Genomic DNA, 21,049 nt, shown 5'->3' with positions numbered 1-21,049 from the left:
GACTAGGGCAGGTGGGGCTTCAGTTTAGAAGTGGATGTCTTTACAGGATTTCCCTCTGTCTTGTCATTCACTTACCAGTAAAACTCCCATCCTGGCTTACTTCAACACAACATCACTGAATACAGATTTGAGAGGAGATGTGCATAAGTGACTGTGAGGAGGCGGTAGAGCCAGCTCCAACATACAGATGAGGACACTGAGGTACAAACATGTAGCTACTTATAGTCAGTAAGTTGAACCAATCAAGTGTTCTCTGCTCTAAACTACAGTTCCTTATTTGGTCTGCCTATTTCACTTTGTTTTTTTCTGCCTAGTGTCAGTCAAGTGGAGACAATTGTTGAGTTATCAAATAACCCCTTTACAAATACAAATAATTCAAGTTCTTCTTAATTTCAGCTGTATTGATGAATGCAAACTCCAATTAAGGGTGGATTGAGTCTGTTGGATAGACTTGGGCAGAGTTTCTCTTTTCAGTTTTATAAAATAAATATCAATGAAGATGTAGAGAAGAGAGCATTAAAGGATATAAGAGGTTCCCAGGAAAGTCATTTATCTAAAGATAAAATGACTTCTGCACCCAAGAAAGGAAGGATGTTTATCACATCTCTTTCAGTTCTTTCAAATCTCTCTTTCTTTTTACATAGCTCCCAAATTTCAAGTACGATTATTTTTATATTTAATTCCATAGTTCTACTGATTTGTAGATTCAGTAAACATGTGGTTATATTTCGATGCAAAACAAATTACTCTTTCTAATATTATTCTTTTTCAAGACTTTATAGTGAAAATTCCAACAAAAAATTCCAAATGAATTATGAAACAAAAACCCATTTATATTACTTAATAATTGTCAGAGATTTCCTGGTAGCTGGGGGCTTCCCTGGTGGGTCAGTGGGAAAGAATCTATGTGCCAGTGTAGGAGATGTGGGTTCAGTCCCTGAGTTGAGAAGATGTCCTGCAGAAGGAAATTACAACCCACCCCAGTAATCTTGCCAGGGAAATACGATGGACAGAGGAGCCTGGCAGACTACAGTCCGTGGGGCTGCAAAAAAGTTGGATGAAACTTAGCAACTAAAAAGTAACAACAATGATTGTCAGAATAACAACTATTCCTGATTTTCAAATATGTATTAATATATGTGATTTATATAACCACTCCTCCCATTACATAATAGTAAGCATGATGGAAAGCTTGGCAGGAACACACAACATTTCAAGTGCATCAATAATCTTCCACTGTACATTCATTTTATGGAGTACATTTAGTTTAGTTTAGCTTTAGTTCAGTCGCTCAGTCATGTCCAACTCTTTGCAACCCCATGAATCACAGCACGCCAGGCCTCCCAGTCCATCACCATCTCCCCGAGTTCACTCAAACTCACATCCATTGAGTCGGTGATTCATCCAGCCATCTCATCCTCTGTCGTCCCCTTTTCCTCCTGCCCCCAATCCCTCCCAGCATCAGAGTCTTTTCCAATGAGTCAACTCTTCTCATGAGGTGGCCAAAGTACTGGAGTTTCCACTTCAGCATCATTACTTCCAAAAAACACCCAGGACTGATCTCCTTTAGGATGGACTGGTTGGATCTCCTTGCAGTCCAAGGGACTCTCAAGAGTCTTCTCCAACACCACAGTTCAAAAGGATCAATTCTTCAGCCCTCAGCTTTCTTCACAGTCCAACTCTCACATCCATACATGACTACTGGAAAAACCATAGCCTTGACTAGATGGAGCTTTGTTGGAAAAGTAATGTCTCTGCTTTTGAATATGCTATCCAGGTTGGTCATAACTTTTCTTCCAAGGAGTAAGCATCTTTTAATTTCATGGCTGCAATCACCATCTGCAGTGATTTTGGAGCCCCCAAATATAAAGTCTGACATTGTTTCCACTGTTTCCCCATCTATTTCCCATGAAGTGATGGGACCAGATGCCATATCTTCGTTTTCTGAATGTTGAGCTTTAAGCCAAATTTTTCACTCTCCTCCTTCACTTTCATCAAGAGGCTTTTTAGTTCCTCTTCACTTTCTGCCATAATGGTGGTGTCATCTGCATATCTGAGGTTATTGATATTTCTTCCGGCAATCTTGATTCCAGCTTGTGCTTCTTCCAGCCCAGCATTTCTCATGATGTACTCTGCATAGAAGTTAAATAGGCAGGGTGACAATATACAGCCTTGACATACTCCTTTTCCTATTTGGAACCAGTCTGTTGTTCCATGTCCATTTCTAGCTGTTGCTTCCTGACCTGCATACAGATTTCTCAAGAGGCAGGTCAGGTGGTCTGGTATTCCCATCTCTTTCAGAATTTTCCACAGTTTATTGTGATCCACACAGTCAAAGGCTTTGGCATACATTTACTATTCCCTTAAAACCTCCATTAAATATATAAAACTATCTTTCATCCTTGTCTATTTAATTTCTGATTCACCTAATGAAACACAATAGGTGAATAATTCTCTTTGACATTTTCCAATAATTTCACAAAAATAGGCCACATCAGAGATTTTACTATAAATTATAAATAGATTCAGCATCTTACAAACTATGGTCTTGAGAAATGTTTGAAATTCAAATTCACCTGGTAATACTTATTTAGCCAAAAGTTAGACTTTTCAAAGATTTTTGGAAATATTCTGATGCCGGGAGTTGGTGATGGACAAGGAGGCCTGGCATGCTGGAATTCGTGGGGTCACAAAGAGTCGGGCACAACTGAGTGACTGAACTGAACTGACTGATGCTAATCTAGAATAGTGATATTTGTTAATAGTCACTTTCCACATAATATTTTAGTTTCTTTTAAGCAAAACTAATTTTTTCAATAGCAACAGGTTCATTCATCTGCAAATTTTATTTCTAAATATTCATCATATGTTAATGCATCATGTGCACATGCAATAGTTTAAATTTTCTGTAATTGTCTATATTCTATTTGTTGACTATTCCATATCTCTTCCCTATTTTGTTTCCTATACCTAAAATGTTTCACTAGCCCATTACTTCTCATTGCCCTTTGCATAAATTCAATTTTTCATTCTTTCAAGGACAGCTTCAAATCATTTTTGATGACACTTGTTCTTGTTCCATTTTTCCACAGTTATTTAAATTATGCGTTATGTTTTTTCAGTGTTTTAGTATATTTTGGTACACACTTGCTGTTCCACTGATTAACTCTTATTAGATATTTCAGAGATAGCATTGACAATCTTTCCTTCAACATCCTCTCAGATATACTCCGTAATGATCTGGGTGCCCATCTTACACATTTGTATATCACTGTGTGCATAAGTCCATCATTTACTTTACTTCAAGTTGTATCATTGTCCATTAATTTAATCCCCCCATTATACACAGAGATGCTTGAGGGAAGAGATTAATTTTTTATCTCCTTTATATAGTACAAAAATGAGATAGCCATTTATTCCTCAGTAAAACTAGCAATCCATGAAACATTATTCACTAAAGGATACAATTTATTGTGTCCAATATTTGGTAATAAAATGTTTCTTATGTACAAAAATTTTTAATGATTTTTAGTATTGTTTATGCATGTTTAACTCATAAATATTGTAGAAGTCCAATTTCTTTGCCTATTTATGCTTAGACCAATAGTAAGGCAAATATGAAATAGATTTAAATCATGTGAAGTAAATGGAAATTTAGGATGCTTTCATAACTGTGATTAAAAATGTACACCATTGTTAGAAATATGTTTAAATGTTTGAGGTGATAATTTCTAAGGTTCTCCTTATACTTTCATCATTCCCCTTCCTGGACTTATACTCAAAATTAAAGATTTATATCCTCTTTATTGTAACTAAATTCACCCATGCCTCAAGTTACCTTTATCACTTCTATCTTTATGTTAGAAAAACTTTCTTTTCTTTTTTTTTTTTTTTTGGACTTTGATTTCTCTTTGAAACATTCTGTATTTTCAGCTATTTTTTCCTGATTTTCACTAATTTCAGCATATCAACTGAAAAACTATCCCTTAGTTTAAATAATTTCTTTGCCTGCTCTTTATTTTACTTATCTCTGAATCCAGCAGATCACAAAGTCCCTCCTGTTCTGCTACTTCAGATTTCTCAATTCTGCATCTATCTATTCCAAACAGCTACCCTAGGTTTGTGCCACATCTTCTCTCTGCTTCAGTGTTTACCAAATTATTTTTCTAACTTATTGATTTATGACATTGCCACTCTAATCAAAAGCACACACATATATACATAAATATATGTGTCTGTTTCAGCTTCATGGCACTCTGCAACCAACCTTCTCTCTTTCAGTCTGTTAAATTTTTAACTATATACACATTTCTTCTTAAATTCTATATCCTTCATAAATATTTCATAACAATTCTAGCTTGATCAAATAGCTGTATCCTCTTTACACCAATAATTATTCTTATCATATTACAATTTTGGAATTTTATAGTGGTTATTTATTTATACATATGGATATTTGTCTTATAGAGTGCACTGTAGGGTGAGAAGAATAAAGAGAGTATTATTCAATTCACATCTCTTAAGAATCAAGAACAAGTATCATAAATACATATATTTGATTATATAAAAGTGGCAGGAATTTTTGACAAGGCAATTTTCAAAGGCTGCTGCTGCTAAGTTGCTTCAGCTGTGTCCAACTCTGTGCGACCCCATAGACAGCAGCCCACCAGGCTCCCCTGTCCCTGGGATTCTCCAGGCAAGAAAACTGGAGTGGGTTGCCATTTCCTTCTCCAATGCATGAAAGTGAAAAGTGAAAGTGAAGTCGCTCAGTCGTGCCCGACTCTTAGCGACCCCATGGACTGGAGCCAACCAGGCTCCTCCGTCCATGGGATTTTCCAGGCAAGAGTACTGGAGCGGGGTGCCATTGCCTTGCCTTCTCCTTTTCAAAGGCTACAGTAATAATAAAATAAACTTAAAGCATTTTAAGACAACTGGGGAAATGATATTAACAATCAGAGCATATATTCTTTACTCTGAGTAAAGCTGTTTGATAGTATTAATATTATTGTTATAATTGCCATCTCAATGACATCACTTGCTGTCCATCTCATAAGCTCAGCTTCTCTGAGAATCTGCTGATAGGGCAATGGAGCAACCAGGTTCCAATCTTCTATACTTTGCAACATTGAGAACAGGACCAAGTAGATCATAAAAAAGTGTCAGCACTATTTTAAAAAGATTCATATACTTATCCACAAAGCACAGTATGATATTCACAGGGACAATAATAAGAGAGATGGTTTTAAAGTTCTATTGTTTTTCATTTGGTTACATCTGCTTATACAGTCTACTGAAATTCAGTAGACCCGTCTCACTGGAGAATTGGGAGTGCAAAGTTTTTCACTGAGCTTGCATTCAAATTGTATTCACTTTGATAAAATTTGAATTCAGCCTCAAAGCATCAGTATCTGACATTCATAAACTCTTTGGAAGATGCCTAAGCAAGATATAAAAATGTATATAAGTGCTTAATTGTTAAAAAAAAAACTTTCAAAATACTTAATTTAAAATGACTGCAGTTTAGTATGCAGTCTCCACCCATATAGGTGAAATTTATAAAATTCCTATAAGGAATAGAATTTTGTGCAAATTAAAAAATTCTCATGAGATGCAAAATAATTAACTCATTACCTCTAGTTAATGAATAATGAAAAAGCCATCTCAGAGAATCAACACTTGCCCCTTCATCACTGTAAACTGGTGGATTTCAAATTGTGCCCTGCAGACTACCTATACCAGAGTCTATTGGAATGCTTATTTACAATTCAGATTTCTGGGTCTAAGCTCTGTCAACTGAAGCATTGCTTTTATCACTACAACATAGGATCCCAAAGGATTCCTAAGGCAAACATGATTTGAGAACCACTGGGAGACCACTGGTGAGTAAGTTCCAGATTATCAACTGTATGTCTTATCTTCAGGAGATAGTTATTTTTTATTTGGTTTTATTTAAATAGACAAAAACCCATTTGGGAATTAAACTGAAAGCATTTATTCCACTTAGTGAAAAGCTGGTTTTATAATGTGCTTTGGCTTATTTTTCAAGAATAGAAATAGAATCATCAAATATAATGACTCATACCTACATTCTATGTGAGAAGTAAAAAATTATTGAGTATAAACTTTTTGTTTTTTAATCCCTAAAATTTATAATTTTTAATGCTTTTTTAGGGCTTCCCAGTTGACGCTAGTGGTAAAGAATCATCCTGCCAGTGCAGGAGATGTAAGAGGCCCAGGTCTAATCCCTGAGTTGGGAAGATCCCTGCAGGAGGGCACAACAACCATACTCCAGTATTCTTGCCTTAAGAATCCCATAGACAGAGGAGCTTGATGGGCTATGGTTCATGGAGTCACAAAGAGTTGGACATGACTGAAGCAACTTAGCATGCATGCACACAATGCTTTTTAAACATTTCCTCCCAAATGAAGATAATATCTAATTGTCAAATATCATAGATACATACAATATTAAAGATCAACTTATATAACATTTTTGTCTTAGTCATACCTTTAGGAGGTATTGAGCAGCTGAACACACACACACACACACACACAACGTAAAAGCCACAGATTAGAATAAATTGTCAGAGAATGATAGAAAAGTGGTATATGTTTGAAATTTCTTAAATAAAATTTAACTATGGGAATTAAACTGTGTATTAAAGTTGATGCTAAATTGGCACTAGTATTAAATTTGAGAAACATACACAAACATGAGTTTATATCATTAACCCCTTCATATATTATTTTTTTCTTACCACTTACAACCAACACCCATTTCCAGTTAAGGAAAGTCTTAACATTCATTTGATCTACACTGTTAAATTTGCATACAACTGATCTATGCCACTCTTCCAATCTCAAATATTTGAGTGAAGCTGAAGCAGGCTTTCTCACTTAAATAGCAGTGGAACTTACATAAGACCAATTATTTTAGTCATTTTTCTTCTGCTATTTCATTCAGAGTAATTGCTACCATCTCTTTCTAATTCTTTCACTTAAAATAACATATTGGAGACAGCAATAAGAACAGAAATCCCACCTTTGCCTCAGAGGCATCTTTAGAATCATGCTGGGGTTTTTAACAGTTTATTTGTGCTTGACCAGCAGGTAGGAAGCAAGCCCTTGGCCAGAGTCTCCAGATAAGCTAGGAGATGAGATTTGTACATATTTCATACCCTAACAGGCCCAGAAGGAGAATGTGAAAAGAACTGAAGTGATTCTCAGCATGTACATATTAAGCCGCTTCAGTCCTGTCTGACTCTGAGACCCCATGGACTGTAGCCCACCAGGCTCCTCTGTCCATGGGATTCTCCAGGCCAGAATACTGGAGTGGGTTGCTATGCCTTCCTCCAGGGCACATAATTACATATTCAGCTGTATCCTGGGCGCTCAAAATTCAGGAAGCATTTTTTCCTATAATGTTATTTAAATAAATATATAAATCTATATAAAGTTTTAAAATTTCAAATTGCATATTAAAAACAAGTATAAAATATATAAATATGCAAATATAACTAAAATAAATTTAAATCTTGAACATGTATCTTTAATGGGTGATCTCAGTCATCCTCATAACAAGCAAACTTTGGGGACCTGGGAGAATGTGAAAATACGTTTTCGAAGGCTGGATCTGAGTAGCGGTTTTTAGTTCTTTATTCAGAATAATTTATTACATGGTTTTACCAAGAAAATTTCAGTGTCAAAGCTCACCATTTTCCGTTTAGCAAATGGCGAACAAAGAGAAAGAGACTTCGTGACCCCTCTGGGTGTAACTGGGTTCATACTGATTCTAATAAAAATCTTTATTAATTATATAATATAATGACTACTTCCTTAAACATAAACAAACTATTATAAATTTTAAACTATTAAAAGAGCCTGTCTCGACCCGGATGCCAAAAAAGTAATGATAGGATGAAATGAAGAGATATGTTTTAATTAAACAGATCAATATTTTTCAATCAGTAAAAATATTTGTATCACCATTTACTTAATAATTCAATAACTAATCTGGGCATCTTGTCACCTTTCTATATCATACATTTTCAATTTAAGAAAACATATATAGTTGGATATAAGTATGTATATATTTGGGCTTAGAGAATCCCAGGGACGGGGGACCCTGGTGGGCTGCTGTCTATGGGGTCGCACAGAATCAGACACAATTGAAGCAACTTAGCAGCAGCAGCAGGTGGCTCAGACAGTAAAGAATCTGCTTGCAATGCAAGAGACACAAATTTGATCCCTGGGTCAGGAAGATCCCTTGGAGAAGGGAATGGTTGCCCACTCCAGTATTCTTGCCTGGAGAATTCCATGGACAAAGTAGCCTGGCAGGTTACAGTTCATGGGGATCCAGAGTCAGACACAACTGAATGACTAACAGTTTCACTTTCATGTGTATGTTTATGCATAATTCTGTAGTTTTTGATAGTTTGTGCAAAAAAGATCAGATATTGCTCATTGTGCAGTAGGAATTTAGGCTGATGCATTTAATTATTTAATTTTAGAGTAAATTAGACTGTTTTTTATATTAACTGAAGGACGATAACATTGTTTTCTGGGGTGAATTTTAATATTTGTAAATGTTTTATTTGTTAAATTAACAAACTGTAACATGGATACAATGATATATTTTATAAAGTAACTAAGGTACTAATATTATTGACATAATTGAATCAAAATTCCTATAATGAGAAACAGTCAATATAAACAAATATGTTAGTTATTAGATGAAAACAGACCTATTTTTATTTGTTTATTTTTTGGCCACACCACACCAAACCACTTATGGAATCTTAGTTTCCTGACCAGGGATTGAACTTGGGCCACCACAGGGAAATCACTGAGTCCTAACCAGTGGGTTGCCGGGGAATTCTCAAAAAAACAGACTTACTTTAAAATGTTGCTTATGACTAAGAAATTGTCTTAAAACAAATATTAATGACCTATGTTCTACATTCAAATTTGTTTACCATGCAAACAGTTCTTACATGCTTATACTGAAAAAAAAAAAGCAAACACTTCTTTACATTTCCTATAAATTACTTCTTTTCATCTAAAATATGAAGGGCTTTATTTCACCTAAGTTGCTTTCTTATTCATTACAAAATTATTATTACAGAAGAGATAAGTGAGAGAAGTATTTTGCCTAATGTGAATTAACCACATCACTTAATTGATTTGATCTCATAGTATATAATTTAGATAAGCTTGTTAGATGATTTTGTCATTTAGAATTCAAGTAATGGAAACCACCAGTGTTTTGCTGGTAGCTTGTTTTGACAGATGGAGATCCTCAACGGATGTACTTGATTATAGCAGATGGAAGTTATATGACTATATGTAAAAGATTTTACAAAGAAAACTTTTAATCTTCGTTTGACTGCAGGTAGAGCTCTTTTAACATACTGGCATTATTTCTATTTCTAAAACAGTATTCCCTCCTTTTTTTGTGAACAGTACTCTATATTATCTGTGGGACTTTTGGTGCAAAACATGGATATCAAAGGTAAATCGCCTTTTAAGAGGGAAAGTGATAAAAAGTTAGAGTTTGAAGTCCCAAAGTTAGAGTTTGAAGTCCCATCATAAGATGAGGGCTTCGGTTCTCCTACCAAGGGGTTGTGTGATCTTGGACAAGCTACTTAACTTTTAATAATAATACAGCCTTGCTATTTTATGTTTAAAATTGAGAAACTACTAGACAGTCATTGTAAAGCTAAATGCGAATATATATGAAAATCACTTTGCATAATGCATGACACATGGTAACTTATTAGTAAATATCATTGTCACCATCATCAAATTAAATTGGTAGGAAATTTTGATGCCTTAGGAACCATCTATTTTGCAACAATAAAACAGTAAACTATTTACACTTGCATCATACAAACGGCTATGCCATTTAATTTTATTTTCATTTCTAACAAATTTATAGTAGGAAATGGATGGAAATGGGTGCTTAACAATGTTACACATGCATATGTACACACACGAAGTCAAAACAAATTATGATTAGTAAATTTTAAGAAATAATCTTGTGCATTTTTAAGCAACAATGAAATGTAGCTCCATGAAGTTTATCTGAAGGAGAAATTTTTTCCAGCATAATTGATTGATAGATAAGAACTAATATAGCTGGTTATGGGAAATTCTCTTTTTAAGTTACAATATGTATGAAATATATGTTTTCTTGACTTTTATATTCAAATGGTTAATATTTCAGTTTGTCATTTTATGTTATATTTTCAGTTTAATTGATCCATGTGAGAAACACTCCTGCACAAAGAGCACTGGCTTCTGTAGAGGTGGTTTTTCTGTTTTTAAATGTATTCTGTATTTTCCTCTGAAGGATGTAATTCAAAATGACAGTACATTAAAAAGAGCTTGACACAAGTCATGTAAAGTTTCAAGGGGATTAATTTTTTATTCATGCAAAATGTGAAAAACCCTCTTCTTTCTCATGATTCAAAAATATCTCTCACCCTATTATATTTTCAGGCTATAGTTCAAATGTGCATGTAACGCTTGCATATTTGAAGAAAGAAAATAATTAGATCACAGTGATCCATTTGATATATTTATTCTACCCTTTCATTTCTGTTTACAGTGACAATCCAACATATGTCATGTGACTTTTTGCAGATATGTCTTAAAAGTATGGTTTTAGAGTTGCAGATAAAAGAAAACAATAGATTTTTATTTTTATATTATGTTGCACTGGAATAAATTTGAACTGCAGAGTCAAAAAAGGGTTGCTAGTTTTGATGATCTTGGGCAAGTTAATCTCTCTAAACCTCAGTTTTCTTAACAGCAAAACATGGAATATAAAGACCTCAAAGTATTTCCAAAGAAAATGATAAAGTTCTGACACAGCATGTAAATGCTCTAAAAGTTCAGATACCCTTACCTCCCAATCCTTCTTTCTGGGTCTCATCTAGTTACTCTTAGACCTACAGATTCAACTTTGAATAAATTCCAAACAGGCCTACTGTTTTATCCAGATTCTTCTCCCTAGCAAAGACCCGGAGTTGATTTCCCTGTTGCCCTGGGACCTGAGTGCACCATCTTGGTTCCCTGCCTATACTCTAGTTTCTCTCCCACTGAGACATGTTCATTTCCTTGTTGTATTCCAGTCTATTTGTCTGATGGCTGCACAAACTTTTGTGAACTACCCTTCATTCATATTCAGAAGCTGTTTCTTTCCAATGGTTGAGTTTTATACTCCTCATCTGAAACACTTTACCATCATCCTTGTGAATAAGAGTATTGACACCACCTAAGATCATCTCTGTTGTCTCCTATACACTAGACTGAACCTCTTTTATATGCACAAAATCCAAAACAGGATTTTAAATCACAATACCACCTTTTATGTAAAAATATACTAATCCTTCAAACTAGTCTCCTCAATTAGCTATCACAAATTACCACAAATACATAGTAAAAATATTAAAAATCAGTATTTTTCAGGTGAGAATATGTTCTTTGTTAATGCCATATGATAGAGAATCAAATACTTTATTTTTTCCATTTACATATTTATGTATACTTTTTTCTGTTTCCCTTAATAGAAGAGAAAGAGAAAGGGACGCTCTAGGGCTCTGTTATTAGTCGTAACATATTATTTGCTAGCTATTTGTCATACACATCCCATTTGCTAAAATAGGGTGATTTCTAATTGCCAGTCTTATAACATTTGTTCAGTACACTGATTTTCTGATCACTAACTAAAGATATTTTCACAAAAAATACGTTCGTAGTTTTAAGAAAAAATGACCAAGTATTAGAGTACATAAAATCATACAGCTAAAGGAATAAAATATCCATTTAGCTAAATGTTCTCAGTGTTATATACTTTGGTAGATAAACTCACCTGGAAGTAGATGAGGAAAATCATTTTGCTTTGTTTTATAAAACTGCTCATGCAAAACAGTGACTTCATCAAGTTCCTTATAGAAACAATGATAGAAATATTCACTTTCTGTATTCTAAGTTCTAGGAACACTGAACTACAATCCTAGAAAAGTACCAAAAATCAAACAGGTACTTATTGGTGTTAAATGTAATACTGCAAAAGAAAACTAGATATAACACAGGTGAGAGGTATTCATTTTCAATAAGAAACATTGAATTACAGAAAAGAGATAAGTGTGAATTATTCTATTATCATAGAAACTGTAGCAATTTTCACCTACTGCCAAACAAATAAAATACAACTAAAGTAATGAAATAGCATCACTATATCATATGATATCTCTAGGGAATTATACAGAGACAATTTAACATATATAATTGATAAAGTGAAGACAGAAAATTTTATGTTAGTTGTATGATATAACAAATAGTACAGTAGGATGTGCATCATAAGTCAAATTGTACAGCAATTTTCATATTTGTATTACTTTTTCAATTAGTAAGAAATTAGACAAGATCCCAACCTACTATGAATATTTTATTTTCAATGAATTGATAACATAAGTTGTATAATTATTGATTTATTTATGTTATTTTATATTAAAATCACACTATGTATGACTCTAATGGAAAAATGTAATTCTGAGGACATTTAATTTTTAGCTTCTGCTTCCTAAAGAACAAAAATGTCTGGAAAATCATTACGAGTCCTGTAAAATTCAATGAAATGTTAAACATTTTTAAAAAAGCTGCACTGATTTAGACTTAACAGGAAAGAACGTACTTTTGGGGAATCGAGGTGGATTGTCATTGACATCTGTGAGGGTGATGTTGACTATTGTCGTTCCAGCTAGCCCTCCCAGCTGTCCACCCATATCCTTGGCTTGGATGAGGACTTGGTATTGTTCTTTGACTTCCCTGTCCATGTTTGGCAAAGCTGTTCTAATAACACCTTAAGGGGAAAAAATAGAAAACAAATATCACAAATGTTCAGTTTTTCAAAATAGTCCACAACAAGAAAATGATTCTATATAGATTCTTTAGCAAAGACATGCTAACAAAAATTATGTGTTTTTTTAACTAATTTAGTTTAATTGGAGGCTAATTACTTTACAATATTGTAGTGGTTTTTGCCATACATTGACATAGATCAGCCACAGGTGCGTGTGTCCCCCAATCCTGAATCCCCCTCCCACTTCCCTTCTTATCCCATCCCTCTGGGTTGTCCCAGAGCACTGGCTTTGAGTGCACTGCTTCATTCATTGGACTTGCACTGGTCATCTATTTTACATATGGTAATACACATGTTTCAGTGATACTCTCTGAAGTCATCCCACCTTCACCTTTGCCCACATACTCCAAAAGCCTGTTGTTTACATCTGTGTCTCTTTTGCTGCTCTGCATATAGAATCATCATTATGATCTTTCTAAGTTCCAAATATATGCATTAATATACTGTATTGGTGTTTCTCTTTCTGACTTACTGTACTTTGTATAATAGACTCCAGTTTCATCCACATCATTAGAATTGACTCAAACACATTCATTTTTATAGCTGAGTAATATTCCATTGTATATATGTACCACAACTTCCTTATCCACTCATCTGCTGATGGGCATCTAGGTTGCTTCCATGTCCTGGCTATTGTAAACAGTGCTGCAATGAACATTGGGGTACATGTGTCTCTTTCAATTCTGGTTTTCTCGATGTGTATGCCCATCAGTGGGATTGCTGGGCCATATGGGAGTTCTATTTCTAGTTTTTTTAAGGGATCTCCACACTGTTCTCCCCTGTACCAGTTTGCATTCCCACCAGCACTGTAAGAGGGTTCCCTTTACTCCACACCCTCTCTAGCATTTATTGTTTGTAGATTTTTTGATGGTGGCCATTCTGACCAGCATGAGATGATACCTCGTTATGGTTTTGATTTGTATTCTCTACTAATGAATGATGTTGAGCATATTTTCATGTTTATTAGTCACCTATATGTCTTCTTTGGAGAAATGTCTGTTTAGTTCTTTGGCCCATTTTTTAATTGGGTTGTACGTTTTTCTGGTATTGCGTTGCATAAGCTGCTTGCATATTTTTGAATTTAATTCTTTTTCAGTGGTTTCATTTGCTTTATTTCCCCCCCCCCAATAAATTATGTGTAGTTTTAAAAGTGAAACACCCACAATGTCCAATAGTTTGGATATAACTCAATATATTGTGGTAATATCCATTTACTGACATTTGTGCAGTATTGTGGAATATGGTTAAGGACCTCACTAAGTCAACCCCAATTAGACATAATTTACACAGAATCATCTTACCTTTAAAAAATAAATTGTTAAAAATGCATATTTTATATGTACATGCTCAGTCACTAAGTCATGTCCAATTCTTTGCAACCCCGTGGACTATAGCCTGCCAGACTCCTCTGTCCATGGGATTTTCTAGGCAAGGATACTGGAGCTTGTTGCCATTTCCTAAGTGGTTACAGTGAGCAGGAGATTTCTAAAAACTGCCATATTCTTCTTCATTCTTATTTTTTTAGGATACATATATTAACTTTTTTAAATACTTGAAATATTTTATTTGTATATTTTCATTTATTTCTCAGGATTCCTGTCATTAATTTTAGTCACAGATTTTTTTTTAACTTAGATTTCATTAAGCTTTGCCCATTGTTGGGAGTTTTGTCTCTATTATCACCAAGTTACTCCAGCCTCTAATGGAGTGCTCATCATTCAGAAAAAAACTCGGTAAGATTGTGTTGACCATCTGACTAGTGGAATGACTAGCTGAATAAAGGAAGGAATCTATAAATAATTTATAATCATGAATCATTTGATATATATGCATATTTATATAGCCTACACATTTTCTGCCCTTATGTCCAAGTGTAGAACTGTATTTATATGTATTCATAGTGAAAAAATTAAAACCTTCTGGATTTATTAAATGAATTTTATAACACTAATATATACCCCATAATTTTAAGGGGAGATTGCAGATAATTTGGCTTAAATGTATGTGTGTCTAGTATTGCTATTTCTTAAATAATAAGGCTTACATGAATAATAAATTTAATATAAGTTGTCAACACAAAATATAGAGTTCAAATCATAAACTGAATACATATCCCTAGTTCTTCTGTATTTATCTAATGCTGTTCTTTTGTTAATTTAGATTTAACTACAATCTGAGTTTTCTTCTAGCCCTTGGCAGCAAAAAGTTGCAAAAAAGCAAATTCCATTTTTGCTCCTTCTGTTTCATTTATGCTCTACTGCTCACTTACTATTTCAATCTGTTTGTCCTTTCTGCAGCTTGGATTTCTGATGTTTAATTTCCAAAGGTCTTAGCTAAGATCCTTCATCTCTACATCTTGGCTTGGTCCTGCATGCCTTAAGCTACATGACTTCTGCCTGCCTTATAATATTTATATTATCTAAATAACTGCCTGACTTTAATTCACGTTCATGCTATAGTTTCCTTTTTTGATAAGATTTGTGTTTACTCAATGCATTTCTAGTATGAACATAGGTATATTTTTTATTTTACTCACTTCATTTCTAATATGACAATTTCCAATATCACAATGGACTTTCCTTCCCTGGTGGCTCAGTGGTAAAGAATCCAACTGCCAACGGTGGAGACACAGATTTGATCCCTGGGTTAGGAAGATTTCCAGGAGAAAGAAATGGCAACCCATTCCAGTATTCTTGCCTAGAGAAACCCAAGGACAGAGAAGCCTGGCAGGCAACCCATGGGGTTGCAAAGAGTGGGACATGACTTAGTGACTAAGCAAAAACAACAATAAATGCTCCACAGAAACTCCACAGTAATTATACCACAGATTGTAATTAATTTAAAAACAAAAAAATAATTTAAATAGTAAATAAATAAATTCATTAATTTATAGTCAATCCCTACTTTTTAGGCACATGTACATTGAATCCTAGTATGAGTGTCTTCTACCTGATGAACTTTCCAACATATACAATCACAATAATTAGGGTAATAGTAAGAATGAGAAAAATAGATTTATTTCTGCCAATATAAATGGAAATACATGGTTGAGAGTGTTACACCCTTAAATTTATATATTAAATAATATTAGCCTATCAGGGGATATATTCTCTCTTTACAATCACCCTCCTGTTGTATTTAAGTCTCTCAATTTTGGTGAATCTGGATGTATTTCATAAAATTGGGTTAGATAAAATTGGGTTTGATAACTCTGATGTTATCAAAATTGATGGGTTTGAATTGTGGTGTTGGTGAAGACTCTTGGAGTCCCTTGGACTGCAAGGATATCAAATCAGTCCATCCTAAAGGAAATTAGTCCTGAATATTCATTGGAAGGACTGATGCTGAAGCTGAAATTCCAATACTTTGGCCACCTAATGCGAAGAACTGATTCATTTGAAAAGACCCTGATGCTGGGAAACACTGAAGGCAAGAGAAGAAGGAGAGAACAGGGGATGAGAGGGTTGGATGTCATCACTGACTCGATGGACATGAGTTTGAGCAAGCTCTGAGAGTTTGTGATGGACAGGGAAGCCTGGCATGCTGCAGTTCATGGGGTCTCAAAGAGTCAAACATGACTGAGTGACTGAACTGACTGACTCTGATGTCAACTTTTTGTGGTTAAAATAATGTACTACTATATTTGAAAAAAATCATAAAATATTTCATGTGATAATCGAGTATTTGGTTTGATCTGAGTTATTTCTTGAAGTGGCTGTTTGAACTGCAGGATTTAAATATGGGATCATAGAGTTAGTAAACACCTTTACTAAAATATACATTTCATTCAGGCACTTTTACTAGATTTAAGGGTACAGTGGCAAACATGCTTCCATCTGCTTCTGCAGTCCCAGTCTGTATACTTTTCTAGACTTCTTTCTCCTCTCTGGCTTCTGGTTGCCTTAGCCAATATGCAAGAGATTGGGTAGTAGACAGATGATGAGGTTGGGCTTTTCTTTTCATAAATTCCCCACATTCCACACTCTCTTCCGCCATGGTCTGCCTGTCTCTGCCCCCATCCCCTCATTTTTCCACTCCAATGTGGAAACTGCAGTCCCTTCTTACTTCTTCTCCAGATTCTGCCTTATCTTTTATGGTTTCCTTACAATCTGCTCACATGTCCCATAAAGAGTCCTTTTATTAAACTAATTTCAAATTGCCCAACTGGGTATCATCTTTTTTCATCTGGGAAAATAATTGATAGAGTCTCTTACAAGGTCCCTTCATGAATTGTACATTTAATAGGTATGTGTTCCTGTGGAGTGGTGCAAAGCCCATAAAGAAGCTATTAAATGATTAAGCTAATTTCAGATGGTGATTGCTGTTAGGAGGAAAGTGAAAGCAAGTGCTTTTGAAGGTAGTATCAGAAATGCCCTCTGTGGGGAAAGACTTTAGAGCTGCAATTCTAGAGAAATGGAAGAGGTAGCCTTAGAAAGAACACAGGGAGGAAGGAGTACCCTAGTGATGAAAAGGAGAGCATTACTTCTTCAGAGCTTACAAGAAGAGCACTTGGAGGTCAATGTGGCTGCAGCGTACCACTGTTGAGACAGACAGTATAAGACCACAGATAGGGACAGAAATGAGATAATAGTTTTCAAAGATAAATAAACCCTCTGGGAAAGCATCTTGAAAATCAACAAGTAGGACTACATCAAACTAAAAAGCGTCTGCATAGCAAAAGGGTAATCAACAAAAATGAAAAGGCAGTCTATGGAATGGGAAAAGCTGCCTGTAAACCATATATCTGATAAGGACTTAATACCCATAATAGAAAAGAACTTATGCAGCTCATTAACAACAACAACAAAAAATCTAGTTTAAAACATGGGCAAGAAAACGGAATAGAAATTTTTCCAGAGAAGTAATACAAGTGTCCAATAGTTACATGAAAAGGTGCTTGACATCAGTATTCATCAGGGAAATGTACAATTATCAAAGCCACAATGAGAAATAACCTTAAGATTTTAGAATGGCTGTTAACAATAAGTCAAGAACAAGAGATAACAAGTATTGGCAAGAATGTTGAGCAAAGAGAACCCTGTGCACTGTTGGTAGGGATGTAGCAATCAGTTCCATCACTTCATTGCATACAGATGGGGGAAAAGTGGAAACTGACATATTTTATTTTCTTTGGCTTCAAAATGACTGTGGATAGTGACTGCAGCCACAAAATTAACAGACACTTACTCCTTGGAAGAAACACTATGACAAACCTAGACAATGTATTAAAAAGCAGAAACATCAGTTTGCCCACAAAGGTCCATCTAGTTAAAGCTATGGTTTTTCCAGTGGTCATGTACAAATGTGAGAGTTGGACCATAAAGAAGGCTGAGCACCAAAGACGTGATGCTTTTGAACTGTGGTGTTAGAGAATACTCTTGAGAGTTCTTTGGACAGCATGGAGCTCAAACCAGTCAGTCCTAAAGGAAATCAATCCTGAATATTCACTGGAAGGACTGATGCTGAAGCTGAAGTTCTAATACTTGGCCACCTGACGCGAAGAGCCAACTTATTGGAAAAGACCCTGATGCTGGGAGAGATTAAGGGCAAGAGGAGAAGGGGTTGACAGAGGATGAGATGGTTGGATGGAATCACTTGCTCAATGGACATGATTATGAGAGACAGTGAAGCACAGGGAAATCTGGCATGCTGCAGTCCATAGGGTCACAGAGTCAGACATGACCTAGCTACTGAGCATCAAGAACAACACTAGGAAAGAGTATGGAGATTCCTTAAAAAAAATTTTTTTTTAAATAGAGCTAGTATATTATTCAACAGTTCTTCACATCTGAGTATATATTAAGAAGAAGTGAAAATAAAATCTCTCATCCCATGTTCATTGCAGTATTATCCATAATAGCCAAGATATGAAAACAACAGAAGTGTCCATCAGCAGATGACTGGATAAAGAAGATATGATATAATGGAATATAATTCAATAATTCAGTCATGATAATGAAAAGTAAAATCCTGCCATTTGCAACAACATAGGAGAAACTTACATTATGTTATGGGAAATAAGTCAGACAGAGAAAGACAAATATGCTATGATATAATTTATATATAAACCCTAAAAAGCTAAACTTACAAAAGTGGTTACCAAGGGCTGTGAGGTGAAGGAAATTGGGAGATTCTTGTCATCTGACACAAGCTTACAGTTATAAAATTGATAACTTCTAGGAATATAATATATATCATAGTGCTTACAGTTAATATTACTACATGATATACTGAAAACTTGCTAAGATAGCTCTTACTGGTTCTCATCACATTAAGAAAATGGTAATTGTGTGACATGATGGAGGTGTGGCTAACACAATGGTGGTGATCATTTTCCAATATACAAATGTATCAAATAAATACATTATACACCTTATATTTACACATTATATGCTAATTCAGTTCAGTTCAGTTCAGTTCAGTCCAGTCGCTCCGTCATGTCCGACTCTTTGTGACCCCATGAACCGCAGCATGCCAGGCCTCCCTGTCCATCACCAACTCCCGGAGTCCACCCAAAACCATGTCCATTGAGTCAGTGATGCCATCCAACCATCTCATCCTCTGTCATCCCCTTCTCCTCCTGCCACCAATCCCTCCCAGCATCAGAGTCTTTTCCAGTGAGTCAACTCTTCGCATGAGGTGGCCAAAGTGTTGGAGTTTCAGCTTTAGCATCAGTCCTTCCAAAGAACACCCAGGACTGATCTCCTTTAGAATAGACTGGTTGGATCTCCTTGCATTCCAAGGGACTCTCAAGAGTCTTCTCCAACACCTCAAAAGCATCAATTCTTCTGCATTCAGCTTTATTTATAGTCCAACGCTCACATCCATACATGACCACTGGAAAAACCATAGCCTTGACTAGACAGACCTTGGTTGGCAAAGTAATGTCTCTGCTTTTTAATACACTGTCTAGGTTGGTCATAACTTTCCTTCCAAGGAGTAAGTGTCTTCATTTCATTGCTGCAATCACCATCTGCAGTGATTTTGGAGAATCTTAACAAAGCTGTAAAATGTTAATTATTAATTTGAGACTATTCATTTAGATTATGTTGATTGATGGATGGATAAGTAGATATAGGTAGATAAAAAAGAAAGAATGAACACTATATAAAAGGCTGCATTCTCCATTCTCTGAGGATTAGAGTCCAGAGAGACCTGGATCACCACTCTGTTCTTAAAAGGGCAGCCACGAAGGTGAAGTCTGAGTGTGAAGCAGGTCATAGATCCCTTCCTACAGGAGATGCTCAGAGACAGTGAAGGTCACTCAGATTGGAGATATCATATAATCTTCACTTTCTCACTTAATTCTCTGATCTTATCTTTTACAAATCCCTCTTTTGTTCACGAGAGCTTTGCAACATCCTTTCCCTTTGCTAGAAATTTCTTTCCAAGATGAATAGGGCTTACCAGGTAACATCAGTCCAGTTCAGTTCAGTCGCTCAGTCGTGTCTGACTATTTGCAACCCCATGAACCGCAGCATGCCAGGCCTCCATGTCCATCACCAACTCCTGGAATTTGCCCAAACCCATGCCCATTGAGCCAGTGATGCCATTCCACCATCTCATCCTCTGTCGTCCCCTTCTCCTGCCCTCAAACTTTCTCAGCATCAGGGTCTTTTCAAATGAGTCAGCACTTCACATCAGGTGGCCAAAGTATTGGAGTTTCAGGTTAAACATCAGTCCTACCAATGAACACCCAGACTGATCTCCCTTAGGATGGACTGGTTGGATCTTCTTGCAGTCCAAGGGACTCTCAAGATTTTTCTCCAACACCACAGTTCAAAAGCATCAATTCTTTGGTGCTCAGCTTTTTTTCTAGTCCAACTCTCACATCCATACATGACTACTGGAAAGACCATAGCCTTGACTAGACAGACCTTTGCTGGCAAAGTAATGTCACTACTTTTTAATATGCTATCCAAGTTGGTCATAACGCTCCTTCCAAGGAGTAAGTGTCTTTTAATTTCATGGCTGCAATCACCATCTGCAGTGATTTTGGAGCCCAGAAAAATAAAGTTAGCCACTGTTTCCACTGTTTCCCCATCTATTTGCCATGAAGTGATGGGACCAGATGCCATGGTCTTCGTTTTCTGAATGTTGAGCTTTAAGCCAACCTTTTCA

The 21,049-nt window shown here is 35.5% G+C and overlaps 1 protein-coding gene across 3 annotated transcripts in view; it reads right to left on the bottom strand.

Moving 5' to 3' along the window:
* Nucleotides 1-21,049, bottom strand: part of CDH12 (cadherin 12) — a 1,192,649-nt gene that overhangs the window by 75,113 nt on the left and 1,096,487 nt on the right. For all 3 annotated transcript variants that reach the window (XM_060400262.1, XM_042233916.2, XM_060400263.1), the window contains exon 7: nt 12,701-12,868. In XM_060400262.1, coding sequence (XP_060256245.1) covers nt 12,701-12,868 — 168 coding nt within the window. The remainder of the gene's footprint in view (nt 1-12,700; nt 12,869-21,049) is intronic.

The sequence above is a fragment of the Ovis aries genome, chromosome 16 (assembly GCF_016772045.2).
Source record: "Ovis aries strain OAR_USU_Benz2616 breed Rambouillet chromosome 16, ARS-UI_Ramb_v3.0, whole genome shotgun sequence".
NCBI classification, from domain to species: Eukaryota; Metazoa; Chordata; class Mammalia; order Artiodactyla; family Bovidae; genus Ovis; species Ovis aries.
This window is presented reverse-complemented; position numbering and strand designations above follow the sequence as displayed.